At 40.0% G+C, this 16,991-nt stretch overlaps 1 protein-coding gene across 3 annotated transcripts in view; it reads left to right on the plus strand.

Moving 5' to 3' along the window:
- Positions 1-16,991, plus strand: part of LOC306988412 (uncharacterized protein) — a 28,164-nt gene that overhangs the window by 7,207 nt on the left and 3,966 nt on the right. For 2 of the 3 annotated variants that reach the window (XM_079593389.1, XM_079593388.1), the window contains exon 4: positions 2,695-3,960. In XM_079593389.1, coding sequence (XP_079449515.1) covers positions 2,890-3,852 — 963 coding nt within the window. In that variant the 5' untranslated portion in view covers positions 2,695-2,889 and the 3' untranslated portion in view covers positions 3,853-3,960. Of the gene's footprint in view, positions 1-2,694; positions 3,961-8,699; positions 8,871-16,991 lie in introns of those variants that run through there. The other variant, XM_079593387.1, reaches the window with a different exon arrangement.

Here is a 16,991-nt window from a genome sequence, read left to right on the forward strand (position 1 = left end):
GTTAGATAGTTTGGGAAAGACTGATTGGTTCAGAGACGGCACGGCTCTGGCACCCAACAAGATAACAGCAGGGGTTGTTTGATCTCAAGACCAAGGATTTAAAACAGACCTCCTTTTTCTTGAGGACCTTTGAACGACCTCCGGGTTGAGATCTCTCAAAAACCATGGAGACTAAGACTTTACATATAAAATTACATAAAATCATCCAAAAACAATTATTGATGAACTTATAATCAAACATAATCCAACTACATAATTATATATTGTGTTTACAACCTCTATATGTGTGTCCATTATGCTTAGATCACATAAGTCTTGTAATGGTTATAACTATTAGATGTTTGAATGAAAGTGTGTCGTGCTACCCATAAGTACGATCATAATGTTCATAATTCAGAAAATGGCTTGATTGAAATCTGTGTAAAATGTTTTGTATTCTTATAATAGTAATGATGTCTAAACTGTGGCCTCTGTACTCTCTCTGCTAGAGCTGGAGAGTAAAGAGATCACAGATAACGCATGATTTACGATGAGGTGAAGAAAATGCCACCTCTCAAATAAAGACAGTGCCTAATTGGTCAGAACTCATCCAGGAGGCTGGACAAACTTTTCAGTTTAAAACCTTAGGATCCTGAACAAAGGGAGTTCAGTTCGGGTTGTTGTTAGTTTTTTTTATTCTTAGCAGAAGAGTAGATTTACACCAGACAGACAAGTAACCATGTAGACGAGCGGATGAAAGAACCCAAATCAAGATCAGAAGAACATGGGTTAAACAGCTTCAGTCAAGCCATAACTACTCGTCTCACTTTTCTTTCTTTTTCTTAGTTTTCTTTTCCGTTGAAAGTCTCGGTTCTTAGTTAAGTTTTACTGCAAAGTTTCGTTTAAACTATTCAACTGCAAAGCCCGCTTCGAACTCCAAAGACTTTCCATCCACCCGCCAACACACCACGTGATTGGCCACCCAAGACCTCTATCCAGCCACGAGAAGACTGCCAGCCAATCAACGAACCCGGGAAACCCCCTTTTACGCTGACAAAAGGAATCCCCAAATAAACGCAATCAAGTAAACTCCAGACTCTTAACTGAACTGGTGCATTACTATAAATTTAATAACCCGCCTAAGAAACGATAGAAGGGTTAAATTAAGGATTGATGGTTCGTTCAGGTCATGTCTTATAAGTGCATAATAGAAACATGGGATTTCATTATCTCATTCTTAAAACTCATTCTTTCCTGACATTCTTTCTTTCTGCAACTCGTATGAATGTGTGTGTGTGTGTGATTGGGTTAGATATTAGTTTTATGTGTTAGAATAATCAATAAACTCAGAGAGTGAGGACAAATAAAAAAAAGCAACAATATTTTGTTCATTGTTAATGTTAGTTCATGTTAGTTTTAATGAATCTATTACTATATATAAAAAAAATCAATAGCCTATACATTAGCATTTGTAGAAATGTATATAAGCCAAGATTTAAAAAGGTTTTAAAAGTATTGTTAGTTCATGCTAACTATTGTGTAGGATAGTTTTAAGGGATACACAACCGTAAAGTGTTCCTGGTATACATCCTTCCATGGCGAGACTAAAAATAGCATGAACTTTCCCAACTAAACCTTAACTAACTTTTCCTTATGGAATAGTAAGAAAAGCCCTCTTTGTTCTCTTTATACTGAACATTTTCCTTATGATTCTGAAAGAAAACGCGCCGGGTGTCTACTTTTGCTATAGCCTATTAACGATTACGAACACAACTTTAATGCGCATCTGATTGATAGATCAACCACGCGCTCTTATTTCTGTGTTATTAATGTTGTAGTTATTTCAGCTGTTTCCTTCGTACATTCAGTTTAACGACATTAAGTTACATTTAATTTATTATTCATGATTCATTGGAATCGTGGGTATGCATTTTAGACTCCTATTATGCGTTTGCTCTTTCCATGTAATAAATGCGCGCCCTTGAATAAGTGGGGTTTTACTTTACCTGCTCAGGACGGGTAATCTCAATGGTATGACCCATTTCCGTAAAACTTCATTATCTTATCTTAAAGAAAATAACGACGTTTCCATGTAATGAAAGCGTTTTATTTCATAGTGCCCACGCAATGACATGCCAACTTTATCAATGGCTTGAGCGGTTTGACTCAAGACTGTTCGATAGAAAACTGTCATCTGCTCACGTGAACACCAGTCTGCTGTTCTGAGCAGAGCTCAAACATGGACTCCTCAAAAATCTGTAGATGAGAGCTATATGTGGGACCGAGCTTGAGCGAAATCCAGTAAAAGATGGTAAAGAGTGCAGCGAGTATCTGTGAATTAGAGCTGGGACTGGGAGGATGCGAAATGACGGCGCACAATGTCTCCATTAATTTGCGCATGTAGTCATTTAATGTTTATATATTTTAAAGCACTGAATCGCTACAGAATTGTAATTTATTCGATTCTCAGCATTTTAAATCGATTATTGACCGAAATAAACGATTCACGATTCAAAATGCAAGTTTCAAGATCGATGCATATGCATCGTCAGGATTTGTAATCGATGCATTGAGAAAACGAGTGAATCGTTACACCCCTAAAATTAACATAGAGAAGTAGCTCTGGCTACAATTTTCTTCCGCAAGATGCGTGCAGTTTTGTTTATTAACTGTTAGACTGCCACAAGTTACATACATATTTTACTTTCATTTTAGACCTGATGGGAGAGAACGAGAAGAGTGAAGAAATTTGTGAAGTGGAGGAAGAACATCATGTCAAACCTGGAAAAAAATCTTTAAGTTCCACACATGCTGAAAGTAATTTTTTTACAGAAAAGTCGATCCTAAAAATCTTTCACCTGCTCTCAGTGTGGAAAGAGTTTCCCATACAAAGAAAGTCTTAAACTTCACATGAAAATCCACACCGGAGAGATGCCATATGCATGTGATCAATGTGGGAAGAGTTTCACACAAAAAGGAAACCTAAAAGAACACATGAAAATCCACACTGGAGAGAAGCCGCACAGATGTGATCAGTGTGGGAAGAGTTTCACACAAAAAGGACACCTTACTGATCACATGAAAATCCACACTGGAGAGAAGCCGCACAGATGTGATCAGTGTGGGAAGAGTTTCACACAAAAAGGAGCTCTTAAAGAACACTTAAAAATCCACACTGGAGAGAAGCTGCACACATGTGATCAATGTGGGAGGACTTTTGCACTAAAAGGAAACCTTACTAATCACATAAAAATCCACACTGAAGAGAAGTCGTATGCATGTGATCAATGTGGGAAGAGCTTCACACAAAAAGGAAACCTAAAAGAACACATGAAAATCCACACTGGAGAGAAGCCGCACACATGTGATCAGTGTGGGAAGAGTTTCACACAAAAAGGACACCTTACTGATCACATGAAAATCCACAATGGAGAGAAGCTGCACACATGTGATCAGTGTGGGAAGAGTTTCACACACTCCATCAGTCTTAAATCACATCTGTTTTCTCACTCTGGGGAAAGACCATTTTACTGTGATCAATGTGGGAAAACATGTCTTTCAGCATTATCACTAAAGAGCCACCTGAAAGTTTATACAAAAGAGAAGCCTCACATGTGTTTGTGTGGAAAGAGTTTTAGATGGCTGAGTACCTTAAAAATACACCAGAAAAGACACAGTGGTGTGAAGAATCATGTGTGCTTTTATTGTGGGAAGACCTTTTTTACAGAAGCTGAAGTGAAACAGCACCAGAGAACTCACAATGGAGAAAAAACGTACAAGTGTTCACACTGTGATAAGAGATTCAGTCATCAAAGAAATCTGAAAACACATGAGAAGATCCACTCTAGAAAAAATCTTTTCACATGTGATTAGTGTGGGAAGATTTCAAGACAAAAAGGATACATTAAGGAACACATGAATATCCAGAATAGAGCCACTTAAATGAAATCTGCCTTGTCATTCTGGAGAAAGACCATTTAACTGTCATCAAAGTAACATTTTATTTGGGAAAATTCCCTGAAGAACCACTTGAAAGTTCATATTATTTTTATTATTTTTATTGTATTTTTATTTTTGTATTGCAGCTTGGTACTTTAAAACTACACCAGAAAAGATTATGGTTTCACAAAAAGGGTTTAGATTAAGACCGGATTAGGCCTTAGTTGAATTAGGTAATTTTAGTAGCTTTTATAAACGTGCCTTAGAAAAAGAAAAAAAAAACATTACTGATGTGCATCTTGAGACAAAGCAATGGCAATGACATATTTTAAGATATCGGCAGTGCAAGTTGCTTTAAGTTAAGATAGTTCAAACATGCATTTTAGTCTGGGACTAGGCTTAAGCTTGTCTGTGAAGATGTTTTTGAAAAGAATTGTGTTTTGATTGTGGGAAGACTTAACTTAACAGATGTTGAAGCAGTATTCTACATACTATAGAAGCAGTGGTGGTTCTAGACCATAGTAACTCAACTCAAATTAATGTTTCAAGTTGATTGTGAAAATTAGGCTAATGTTGCACTTTAATGTGATAATGATCAGTGATAACACTTATATGCGAGGACTGCATGATAATGACTAAATCATCAGTGTTGGTAAAATACATGAACTATTTCAAAGTTCAGTTCACAAATTTTAAAATGAACTTGTTCAGTTCATAGTTCATACTTCAAGTTCACAGTTCCAAAAATGAACTAGTTCATAGTTCTTTTTTTTTTTCATATGTTGCTGCGAGCTATTATTTTTCAAAATTAATGCCACAGCCCACATATAGAACCACAGACAGCAATATTTTATCAGTTTTAACACTGAAGCTATGCGTCAGATTTTTCCCATTCTCACCGACTTTGTCATAAATCTCGTTTAAATTATCATACGACGCCTCCTTGCTGATTTTTGTTTTGATGTAGTGATGAGTCGTTCGTTCATGAACGTCTGTTCATTGCGTCTGTCACGTGACAAATGAACGAAAGACTCGAAAGGTAAAGTAATTATTTATGTTCCCTGGAAATGATTTTTGACTGCATTACTGCACCCACACACCGGACGCGAATAGCGCGTCAGGCGCGAGTGATTTCAATGTTAAGTCAATGCAAAGACGCGTTACATGCGTTTTACGCGCGTAACGCGTCTTTGCATTGACTTAACATTGAAATGACTCGCGCCTGACGCGCTATTCGCGTCCGGTGTGAACGCACCATTATAATGATTTCTTAATTCAGAATCAAGATTGCGTAGGTGAATGTGTTAGGACAATTTGCCAGTTAATAGTAGCCTAGGCTATAACATTTAAAGCCCCTTAAATGAACAAAATGACTCAAAGATTTGTTCATTTTGATGAACGAGATCGAACAAGAGAGTCTGGACTCAGTAGACACTGGTGGCGCTAGATTGGGTGTTCTTTTTCACTACATATTAAGGCCTGTTTACGTTCTATACAATAAAGATGAATTTAATATTTGATTCTGCTCTGCTCCACTCCATTAGGCAGCACTCTGTTTGTTATTAGGATGACAAAACGTTTTTAAAGTTTTCTGCTCCAGCTGTTTATCAGTGCTCCTCAGTGTCAAAATATTTGAAATGGCCGATCAAATGAAAGGCACAGACTCAAGATCAAAGTGTACAGACGCTGAATATATGATTTCCAATGCAATGCTTCAGGTTCAGGACCAAATCATGAACTGTCCAATAAATGTTGTTTCATATGAAAAAAAATCTGCATGGTTTTACAGCAACCATATATCTTCCTTATTTAAATCTGCCAGAATTCCCTTCTATGTTTCATGTAAGCCCAATATGTCCTACAAAATCAGACCGGTTATGGACACTTTCATACCAAATAGCACACATACAATTTGTAGGGGATTTTTGCATCATTATGAATACTGTATAAAGTCTTATGAGTTTTACATGACAAAAGTATGCAATGGTGTATGGTATTAGTAGAAAATAACTGATATTTATATACAAATCATTTAAAGTTCTTATATTGAATAATATGCTAGTCAAATTAAAGTTATATAGGATTTATACACATTTTATGTCATTTGTTTATGTTTCACATACAGATTTCATGTTTTCATGACCAACATCACTTACAGTATATGCAGTTGGCAAATTTGGAAATTGTACAGTGCAGAAGCTGGTTCGAGGATGTACTGTCAAAATATCACTGACCTTTATGAGGACTGTTCATTTTCCTACAGGATTTAAAAAAGAGCAGTTGACAGCAATGACATTGTGAGACGTGTATTTACATTAGTAGAAAAGTTATTTATAAAAGAAGCAGAAAAGAAAAAAAACTACTGCAAAGATGGGTGTCATTTGTATTTGTTTTGATGTTGTTATTTTGTATTACTCATGTTTTATTCTGGTGCCGTATTCTTCAATTCATAACCTTAGGCATTCTACACAAAACATTTTTTCCATTCCTATAGTTAAAAAAGCAATAGGAAAGAGAGCATTTATATTTAAGTAGTGCTCAACAAAATTCATCGTGTGAGTGATGTGCTTGGGGTATTCCACACTGAATACGAAATAAGTAGCAAAGAGGCACTCCATTGGCTCCATCACATCCATTTCTGCGCTCACAATGTTGACACCCTCCATATTGATGCTGGCTCTTTTTGCATGGAGGGGGTTTGAAGCTCCATGAAAAACTGTAGTCGGAGTTGGCTTTACTGATTCCTGCAAGTTGGAAAAACATATAAATTATTTGTGAAATAATTTAGAATAGAGTAGTCCCAAAAGTTAAAATTCCATCAAAAATGATCATTTAGTCAAATCCAAACCCAAAATTTTCTGTGGTGAAAAACAAAAGGCAGAATGATAGCCTCAGGCCCGGATCACACCTAACGCGTTTTTTGCAGTGAGGGGTGCCTTTTTTCTATTGTTTTCCTATGGCAATGAGCATTCTGCGCGCTGTTTATGCGCCTGCTGCGCCTCGCGTTTTACCGCCTGCTGTGCCTCGCGTTTTTGAAGTTGAAAAAAAAATCAACTCCGAGCGGAAAAAGCGCCCGACATCATCGCGGTTTTTTCCACTGTCCAATCGAATGAATGGAGAGGTGGGCCTTCCGTTGTGGTCGTGAGTGACGGAAGTTTACAGTTGCTTCAACGTCCACAGACTATGATGGAGGAGAAACTTGTGGTGGCTGTTTCGGGTTACCCGGAGCTCTACGATTTTACTAGTTTACAATGTGACAGTTTACTTGACAACAAACCAAAGTTTTTTTTTGCGCACGAGCTCGCTATTAGATTGACAGCTGACTCGGTGGTTGCTTAGCAACATAAAAACCGCAGCAAACTGCTATTTCAGGTGTGATCGTGTATTTCTTTAGCAGTGCTGTGCGCTTCGTGTTTTCGAACCTGAAAACGCGTTAGGTGTGATCCGGGCCTTAGGCCGTGTGTCCACCAAAGCGCTCTGCTGAAAACGCCGAGCGATAAGGTCACTATAGGGCTGTGCGATATAGCTAAATCGTCTGCGATAATATCGTATTTTTGTTTTAACGATGTGCGCTTTAACATTAGCAAGTATATTTCAAAAACGAAACAAATCGTGCCTACAGAGTGCACGGATCTATGCTAATGTAAAGTTACATGATGAAGTCTAGTTATAGTGCGTGTGTGCATTTTGAGTGCGTTCTTTCACTGCATTATTCAGTGTATTCAAATGTATTTATGAATGCATGTGAATGATCACAAAATTAAAGATATGGGGGTTAGAAAATGTATATCATTTTATGTAGTTAATCAATATCACACGAAGAGTGTCATTTCAGTTTTTCTCCTCCAAAAATCAGCATGATTAAAATGTGATATTAAGTTTCTACAACAGTTTAATAAACAATAATTTAATTAGCCTACAACTACAAAATGTTGCAGAATAATGTAATATGAATAATAGCCTAAAGAACCTTTGTGCCAAAAGGGTTCTTTCTTGTCATTATAGCATAAAAGGTTCTTTGGAGTTGAGTAAAGAACCCTATTGTTCTAGAACCCCAATTAACTCTTTTTTCTAAGAGTGTAGGGTAGGCTAGTTATTTATCTGTAGTGGGGAATGAAACAGTCTCCTAAATAAAAGAAGCAGAAAAGAAAAAAACTTTTTTGTAAGTCATTTGTATTTTTTTCTTTTTTTTGCATTACTGATGTTTTATTATACAAACAATATAATCACAAAGCAGTTTTTTGTATTCAGCCTGACTCAAATTAAGTCAGATCTCTGCTGATGATCCTGTAAAGCTTGTGTCAGGAGTGTCACTATTAACAGCTGCTAAAAAGCCTCTATTTTGAATGTCTATAGTTTCATAGTTTTCAGCTCATTCATTATGCTGATGTCTTCAATCACCTGTAAACTGACACTTAAAGCTCATTTCATTGGTGTCAACAGACTGAGCCAAACTGCATAATCACCACTTTTGAAATCTACTATTTATTTATAGTCTGTGATAAACCATGGTTTATGTAAAAACATCTAAACAACAAAAAAACTATTAATAAAAAATCATCTAAATGTGTTATTTGTTGCTAATTAATCTATAGATTAATTTCTGAATTAGTTTATCCTACTGTATTTATATTATTTGAATTATTTTAATTCTGGATTTTATTCATGTTTTCCCACATGTCGTGTACAAATGTAGCCTACATTTTGATAGATGAACATAAATGCATACAATGTGTAAAATTGTGAAAACAAATTCGATCATTTAGTTTTGATTTCGGCAGATCTGCTCCTCCTAACACACAGTGATTCGCCTTCAGTGAAGCTCCTCCCACAGCAGTTCACCAATAAATGCTGGATTATTCCCATCAGTTTACAAGTGAAGATTGAGAACAGCGAGAACATGAGTGATCCAGAGTCCTGCAGGATGGAACATGAAGAAACTGAAGAAAGAGGTTGGTGTTTATTTTTGATTCTTTATTAGTAAAAGCTGAAGATCATTAAGGTTATAAAACTTCAAGCATTTCAACAGATTTTGTGGTTGGAGTAAAAAAAAAAAAAACGCTATATGAGCTGTGAAATAACATAGTTAAAGTAAAAAGAAATAACGTACAGGGCACTTTACAAGAACTGGGTATAAAATATCCTGAAGCTCAAATGAAACATTTATATTGGTTGTCAGTAGGGATGCACTGATCCAATATTCAGTATCTATCAGCTCCGATACTGCAATTTTTGGACAGGACTGATCCAAATCCAATACTTTGTGTACTCATGGTTGTTACTGTTAAGCTCCTCAAAAGGCAAAAAAGCATAAAGCTCCTGAAACGTTTTTTTTTTTTTTTGCAGTATGTTCTTCCGATGCCATTCAATAGTATTGTGTTGGACAGATTAATATTTACAAGCTATCCTCCATCTTTCTCAGCCATCCTCCATTCAGCATTTAAACAGCATGTCACGTTCTGTTGCGAACTTGCGACAGTCAGCACGATAAAACACTTTCTGATTCAGAGTTTTTCTCTATAATTCTCTAGAATAAGTAGTATGTGTATGTAGCGCCCCCTAGCGTGTCTAGCTATTAGTGTGGAGTGCGCTCCCCGAATTCCTCTTTTGCAAGATATCTAGTTCTAATATTAATTAATGCTCCAATGTAATTCACTAATAGCCTACCTATTTGTTAGCAGTTAGCCTACTTTAACATCCAATTTTAACTTAATGTAAAATAACAATTCAATGTCTTTTAAACAAAATTAAAGTAAAACACTAATTGTATGCAGAGTGCTTGGCTAAATAAACATGACCTTTTAAAGACACATTAATATTACACCTTTTTTAAATGCTGTAAATACGTTTAAGGCAATAAGCATCAATTTAAAGTTCACTTATATTAATCAGCATTTATAAACACTGTCACTTTAAACCAGGCTACTGTAAACTCAATGATATAGTACCTTAAATATCTAAATTATCAGTTTTATAAACCCAAAGTAATGCAAGACTTCCACAGTTTTAACTATTTACTGAGAAAAATATATTATGTACATATATACAGTTCAGATTTCAACAGTGTAAATAAAATAAAACACTTCAATTCCCCAAAATAAAGCTAAGCCGGCAAATATGACTAAATGGCCACTCAATGAAATAAAATGAATACCCCAACAGTCAGAGATACGATGCAGGCCTGTAGTGTTGCTTGTGAGCGTTGAGACCTCAAACACACGGTCGCTTCGCGCCGTGGCGCAGAAAAAAAAACTCAACTCACAGCTGTGCTGATCGGCGCGTCGTCATTCCTAGGCGCGGCCGCGCGGTGCTCGCGATGCTGGCAATGGAAGGCGTTGTCCGACAGCGATGCAAGGAATGGTTCTGGAGATAAGTGCTTCCAGGCAATGCACAAAAGGGCAACCGAGCAGGCTACTCGTGAGCAAAGTCCTTGTAGCTGGATCGTGCTGACCAGCCATCCACTATTTTCTCCTCGTGGAAAACTCTAACCGAGTTCTTCTCAACCATAAACTGACACTGTAAACTTAGTCAAATGTCTGTAACTCACTTGTTGTGCAGTCTACAAATACATTTACTCTCTCACACGCATTAAACTTGGTGTTTCACCAACTTCTAACATGCAATTCACAGCGCAATTCTCACTCGTGTTCTCTCTCGTTTTTTTTTCCGTCTCGTTTCTCTCTTCACCCTCTCTTCCTGTCCCCTCTCGACCTCTTACCCTCACTCCTGATTGGATCTTTCTTCAGGGTACATGAATTTTAACTAACTTAATTTTTTAACACACATAAACATTATTTAAACATTTTTAACACCAGGAAATGTACAATTTAAAGAAAATAAAATAAAAATAATGGTTTCAGCAAACACAAAATTCCTATAGGGCTACATCCTCCCCTTACTAAATGTCTAAATGTCCTCATTAGACATAAAACACAATACCCACATTCAACTATGTAGAGTAATGAACTTTTTTGCTCTTTTTATTTTACTTATTCATAATTATGAGTTCCTAATTATGAACTAAGTGGAAACCTAGTGTTTTCCTAATTTAATAATTACTCCTCTATGAACTATGGTAAGTGGTTGCTCACTTTGCTTTCCAGATTCATCATAGGTAAGTCTCAACACTGGTTTTATTGTTCTTTTCTCAGTTATTCTTGGTCTGGTTACTCTATTAACTTTTGGTCTAGATCTCAGTTTTCCTTTAGGTGCGTAGACAGAATTTCTTCCAGCATCCAGGTCCGTTCCGGAATCATAAGGATCCGAATTTGTCAGTACTTGACCTTTGTCGTCTTCCATGTTGGACTCTAGCTCTTCAGCTGACTGCACAGGATGTGGTTCTATGGCGTCTTCATACTGTGAATGCTCTGAGACTCCATTGGACAATTCTCTCCTCTTTAGTAGACGTTCCGCGTACTCCCGGTATGGTATACTGGCATGATCACACTCCACATCAGATGAGGAATCAGTCATTTCTGTGACTTCTCTTTGACTCATGATCAGTTGTTTTTGTCTTGTTCGGGTTGAACGTGTTCTGGGTCTCACAGGGGTTTCTTCACAGACTTGCTCCACTGGAATCCTTACAGATGGCCCAATAGGTAAGATATGGTCACGATGAATTGTTTTTACTCCACCTCTGCCTTCCTCAGGTCTCACACGGAATACAGGTAAGTTTGGCATCTTTGCTACCACTACATGAGGTATGGAACTCCATCGGCTTTCCAGTTTGTGTTTCCCTTTGAGTCCTAGATTTTTTAAAAGAACACGGTCTCCTTCCTGTATGTTCTGAAAACTGACCTTTTGATCATAGGCTCTTTTGTTTCTCAAGTGAGTCTTGTCAGCAGATTGACTAGCCAGTTGATAGGCTCTTTGCAGGTCACGTTTCAGGCTTTCAACGTACTGGAAATGGTTCCTCTCCTCCGTTCCATCTTTTGCCGTCTCAAAGCACAGGTCTACAGGTAGTATAGCTTCCCTACCGAACATTAAATAGTAAGGAGAGTATCCCGTCGCATCATTTTTTGTGCTGTTGTATGCGTGCACTAATGAGGCTACATGCTGACTCCAGGATCTCTTCTTCTCTTGGCCTAATGTAGCCAGCATAGAGAGCAGCGTACGGTTGAACCGCTCCGGCTGGGGATCCCCTTGAGGGTGATACGGAGTCGTTCGTGATTTCCGTATGCCCAAGGTTGTCAGCAGTTCTTTTATCAGTCTCGACTCAAAATCTCTTCCCTGATCAGAATGAATCCTGACAGGCAGGCCATAGTGAACGAAATACTTTTCTACTAGGATCTTAGCTACTGTCAGGGCTTTCTGATTCTTTGCAGGAAAGGCTTGTGCGTATCTGGTATAGTGATCGGTCACAACCAGGACGTTACTAATGCCTCTGGAATCAGGTTCCATTGACAAAAAGTCAATACACACAAGGTCCATAGGACCATTACTGGTGATTTGGTGAAGAGAAGCGGCTTTCTTGGCAGGTGTTTTACGAGTGATGCACAGTCCACAATTCCGAACATATTCCTCTGTATCATGAGCCATTTTGGGCCAGTAGAATCTTGCTCTTAGGAGTTGAGTTACCCTCTCCACACCTAAGTGACCCATGTCATCATGAAGAGAGTGCAACACCACTTCTCTGAACTCTGCAGGTAGCACAAGCTGTAGTGCCTCCTCTGCAGCTTTCTTGCTTGCTCTGTAAAGTAGTCCATCTCTCATCACCAGTCTGCCAACTTCCCTCTTCATCAGTAGCATCTCTGTGTCTAAGTCTTTGTTGCTAGGCCAGACTCCCTGTTTTAATGCCTCAATCACGCGTCTGATCACCGCATCCCTCTTCTGGGCAGTCATCAGGTCCGCTTTTGATAGTTGTTCCAGTGAGCTGAGGTGTAACTGAGACGGAAAGGCATACACATCTGGAATACAGGCTGGTGAAGCTCCTAATTGTTCCACATATCTGTGAGACGAATTTGAGGATACATCCACTTCCACCTGCCGACATATGGACTTCACTACATTCTGCGACAGGTCATCCCACTCCCCGTCTTCAGGTAAGTTGCGAGACAGCAAGTCAGCGTCAATGTTTGCTTTTCCAGGCCTATACTTTACGTCAAAGTCATAAGTGGCCAGGGCTGCAAGCCAACGGTGACCTGTCGCATTCAATTTGGCTGTTGTAAGGACGTAAGTCAACGGGTTATTGTCGGTGCATACGGTGAATTTGGCTCCATAGAGGTAGTCGTGAAATTTATCAACGACAGCCCATTTTAACGCAAGGAACTCAAGTTGATGTACAGGGTATCTCTGTTCAGGAGAGCTCAACTTTCTGCTGGCAAACGCCACTGGTCTTAACCCCTCTGGATGTTCCTGATAGAGTACGGCACCGAGCCCTTTGAAACTTGCGTCTGTGTGTAGGACATATGGCTTATTGGCATCAGCAAATGCCAGCACGGGTGCATTGAGCAGACACTGAATTATACGATAGAATGCTTCCGTGCAGGACTGATCCCATCGGTCACTGAATGGTTCTGAGTCTTTAAAATATGTCTTAGTCTTGTCTAGGGCTTGCTTCCTTCCACGCTGGGTGGGTGCATAGCCTTTTGTCAGTTCTGTGAGGGGCCTAACAATCGCAGAGTAGTTTGCTATAAAGCGTCGATAATACCCACAGAAACCTAAAAAAGACCTCAGTGACTTAAGGTCTGTGGGCTTAGGCCACCTGGCGACTGCCTCTAGCTTTTCAGGGTCAGTAGCAATACCATCAGCGGACACTATGTGACCCACATACTTAACCCTGGGTTGACAAAATTGACACTTGTCAATGGAAAGTTTTAGCCCTACCTCTTCTAGCCTATCTAACACTCGCAGAAGCCGTTCTTCGTGTTCTTCTAACGAACGTCCAAAGACTATGAGATCATCCAAATAAACTAACACCTGAAGGAGATTCATATCGCCAACAGCTTTCTCCATAAGTCTTTGGAACGTCGCAGGCGCTCCTGTTATGCCTTGGGGCATCCTCTCAAATTGGAAAAATCCAAGGGGACAAATGAAGGCAGTTTTTTCTTTGTCCTCCTCCGCCATGGCAATCTGATAGTAGCCACTGCGTAAGTCAAGGACCGAAAACCATTTGCTACCAGTTAAGCAATCTAACGCATCGTCTATGCGAGGAGTCGTGTACTGGTCTGGAACTGTACGCCTATTAAGGGTCCTATAGTCAATGCACATTCTAATACGCCCAGTTTTCTTTCTGGCTATCACAATTGGTGATGCATACTGGCTACGTGACTCCTTAATTATACCAGCCTTTAACAACTCTTGCAAATGTTGACGAACATCGTCAATATCTGCTGGAGCTAAACGTCTTGAACGTTCTCTAAAGGGCTTAGCGTCAGACATCCTGATATGGTGTTCTACATCCTTTGCTAGGCCGACATCCCACTCATGCAATGAGAATACGTTTGCTCGCTCACATAACTTTTGGCAAAGTCGCGTTTTCCATTGTGGTGGTATGGGTGAGTCGCCAAACTGAATCAGTTGGGGGTCTAACTTTGTTGGCAAAGTCACTGCCTCAGTTTCAACTTTCAGAGATGGAACGACTGGATCAGCATGACACAGCTGGCCTAAGACAGTTCCAACGGGAATGACGGTGTCTCTCATGGACTCATTCTGGACAAGGACAGTGAGGTGATCATCCACTGCAGTACCATGCACGACCATAGGCTGCAGCAGTATTCCAGATGGTAATGGAGAGGTGGGTGATGCCTCAACCATCAACATGTCTTTACCCAGAGGCCTCTTCAACTCCACTTCACAGATGGCGCAGCATTCACCACCAGAAGGTAAGGTTAGTGAGCCTGGACCCATCCATTTTACACATGCAACTTCATCCTCTTCACCATCAGTGATTGGTTGGTTTGTGTGAACACTGGATGTATTGGCCTTCAGGCCAAGAGTCTGGGCAATGTCCACTCCTGTGGTCTCTCGGCAGAGTATGGACAGTCTCTGGAACAGGTTTGCGTTTGTGCCTAGGATCACAGGGGTCTTTTCAGGACTTTTGGAACTTGGGCAAATCAGAGCAAGGACGGAAAGGGTCTCCTTTGCACCCGTGACCTTCTCTGGAAATTCCATCTCCACTACAACATATCCCAGGTAGGGGTAACTGGTGTCGCTTAAACCCCATATCGCCAACCCTGACACTGGCTGAATTGGAACATCAGGTAGGTGGTGCTTGTACCAGGTCTCGAAGATAATCGTGATTTGAGAACCGCTGTCAAGAAGTGCATCGCAGTGCTGGCCATTTATCTTCACAGGAATGATTGAACAGGGGCCGATCAGTCCTTGAGGAATGCCTCTTTCAAGGGTGGTTACTTCACTTTTCTTAGCTGAGCACACTGTGTGACTTCCGCCTGATGCTTGAGAAGATGGATCACCCTGTTTAGCTTTCTTTAGAGCGTGTATCAGCTTTTGAATTACTTTGGCTTGATTCTCTGCATTCTGGCATTTGGCAGAGTAATGGCCGTTTTCCCCACAGCGATAACAAAAGTTCCCATCTGAATCGTTAGATGGTTGCTTTCTATTATCACTATGGGCTTGTCTTGATGGCTCTACTCGCAGCACTGAAGTAGGGGATTCAGAGACTTTAAGCTTATGGCTTGCCATTTGCTTTTGCAGTGTTTTCACTTGTTTTCTCAAAACAGCTACTTCACTATCAGCACCTGTCTCTGGGGAGGGCATCTTTGTCATTGACACAGGTTCTTTGCTATCTGCTACAGCTTGGCTAGACAAAGTACTCATGGCAGTGAACATTGACTTGAGTTCTTGAATTTCTGTTCTCAAACGCTCAACATCATCCTGTCTACTGTCTGTAGCAGGGTTTGTGTGAACTCTCTGGACAGAGGTGTTTAGTTTCATCCTTGATGATTCATACTCTTCCTCACTTCTGATCTCACTCAGCAGTTCCAAGAATGATGGAGGGGTTTCTTTTCTTTCCCTGAGCTTGAGCTGGACGAGCATCATATCAGAGTGTACAGCGCCTCTCAGAAGCTGCTCCACTCGAGCACGGTCAGCACGGCCTGTAGTTAGACCTCCACGACGAACTACCTTGGTCAACGACAACTCTAAGCGCCGAAGAAAGTCAGACAACTTTTCCTTAGGTTGCTGCTGTAGCAATCTGAAGGCAAAATACAGGTCTTCGCCTGTCTCAGCAGACCCAAAAGCACTCTCAATGGCTTCTAAGCACAGAGCAGGACTAACCTCTGGATCAGCAGTCCGCACAGCCTTTACAACAGCTAGCGCAGGACCTTTCAGACTTTCCATGATACGTCGTCGTTTTTCCTTAGTGGAACACTCGCTCTCCTCGACCATCAGGCGTGCTTGCTCTAACCAATGCTCAAGAGACTCTTCTCCAACCGGAGTTGGCAAAGTACCTGAGAACAGTCTCAGACGACGGTAACTGCTGTTGTCACTCGATGGTTTCCCCATCTTAGTCAACAAATCACCTACTGCCCGGATAATAGACTCTGCCGAGCCACTCTCTGGTGGTTCTTCCAACAAACTCTTTAACGGGTCTGTAGGATCAGGACTTTTAGAAGCAATTACAATAGTCCACTTTTTCGTCTTGCCTTCTGGCAACAGTTCAGGAGGGACTTTGGTGGGGTCCACCATCTCTTTACACTCACATAGCACCTTGTGACTATCCAGCTTCAGACTAATTGTCCTTCCTCTCACTCGCACTCGCCCTAAGGCTTTGATAGTTCCTAGGGCTTCTTCAATCTGGGCATTTGCGACGTCTTCTGGAATCAGTACCATGAGTGAGTGAACATCATCCAACTCTTCTCTTCTGCACCAGTCTTTGAGCTCTAGAACTAATTCTGTAGTGCTACACTTATACTCCATTTTCTTTTAGACTTTTAGCTTCTCAGTAAACTATGGCTTAATTTCTTTGAGAAACTAACAAAAATTTAACGGCTACTGCTACCGGCTATTAGCATCAGATTACAAATTAGTTAACTGCATTAATTATCCCGGACGAGCCCCCATTTTATGTAGCGCCCCCTAGCGTGTCTAGCTATTAGTGTGGAGTGCGCTCC

Source organism: Phoxinus phoxinus, assembly GCF_949152265.1.
Source record: "Phoxinus phoxinus genome assembly, chromosome: 20".
Lineage (NCBI taxonomy): Eukaryota > Metazoa > Chordata > Actinopteri > Cypriniformes > Leuciscidae > Phoxinus > Phoxinus phoxinus.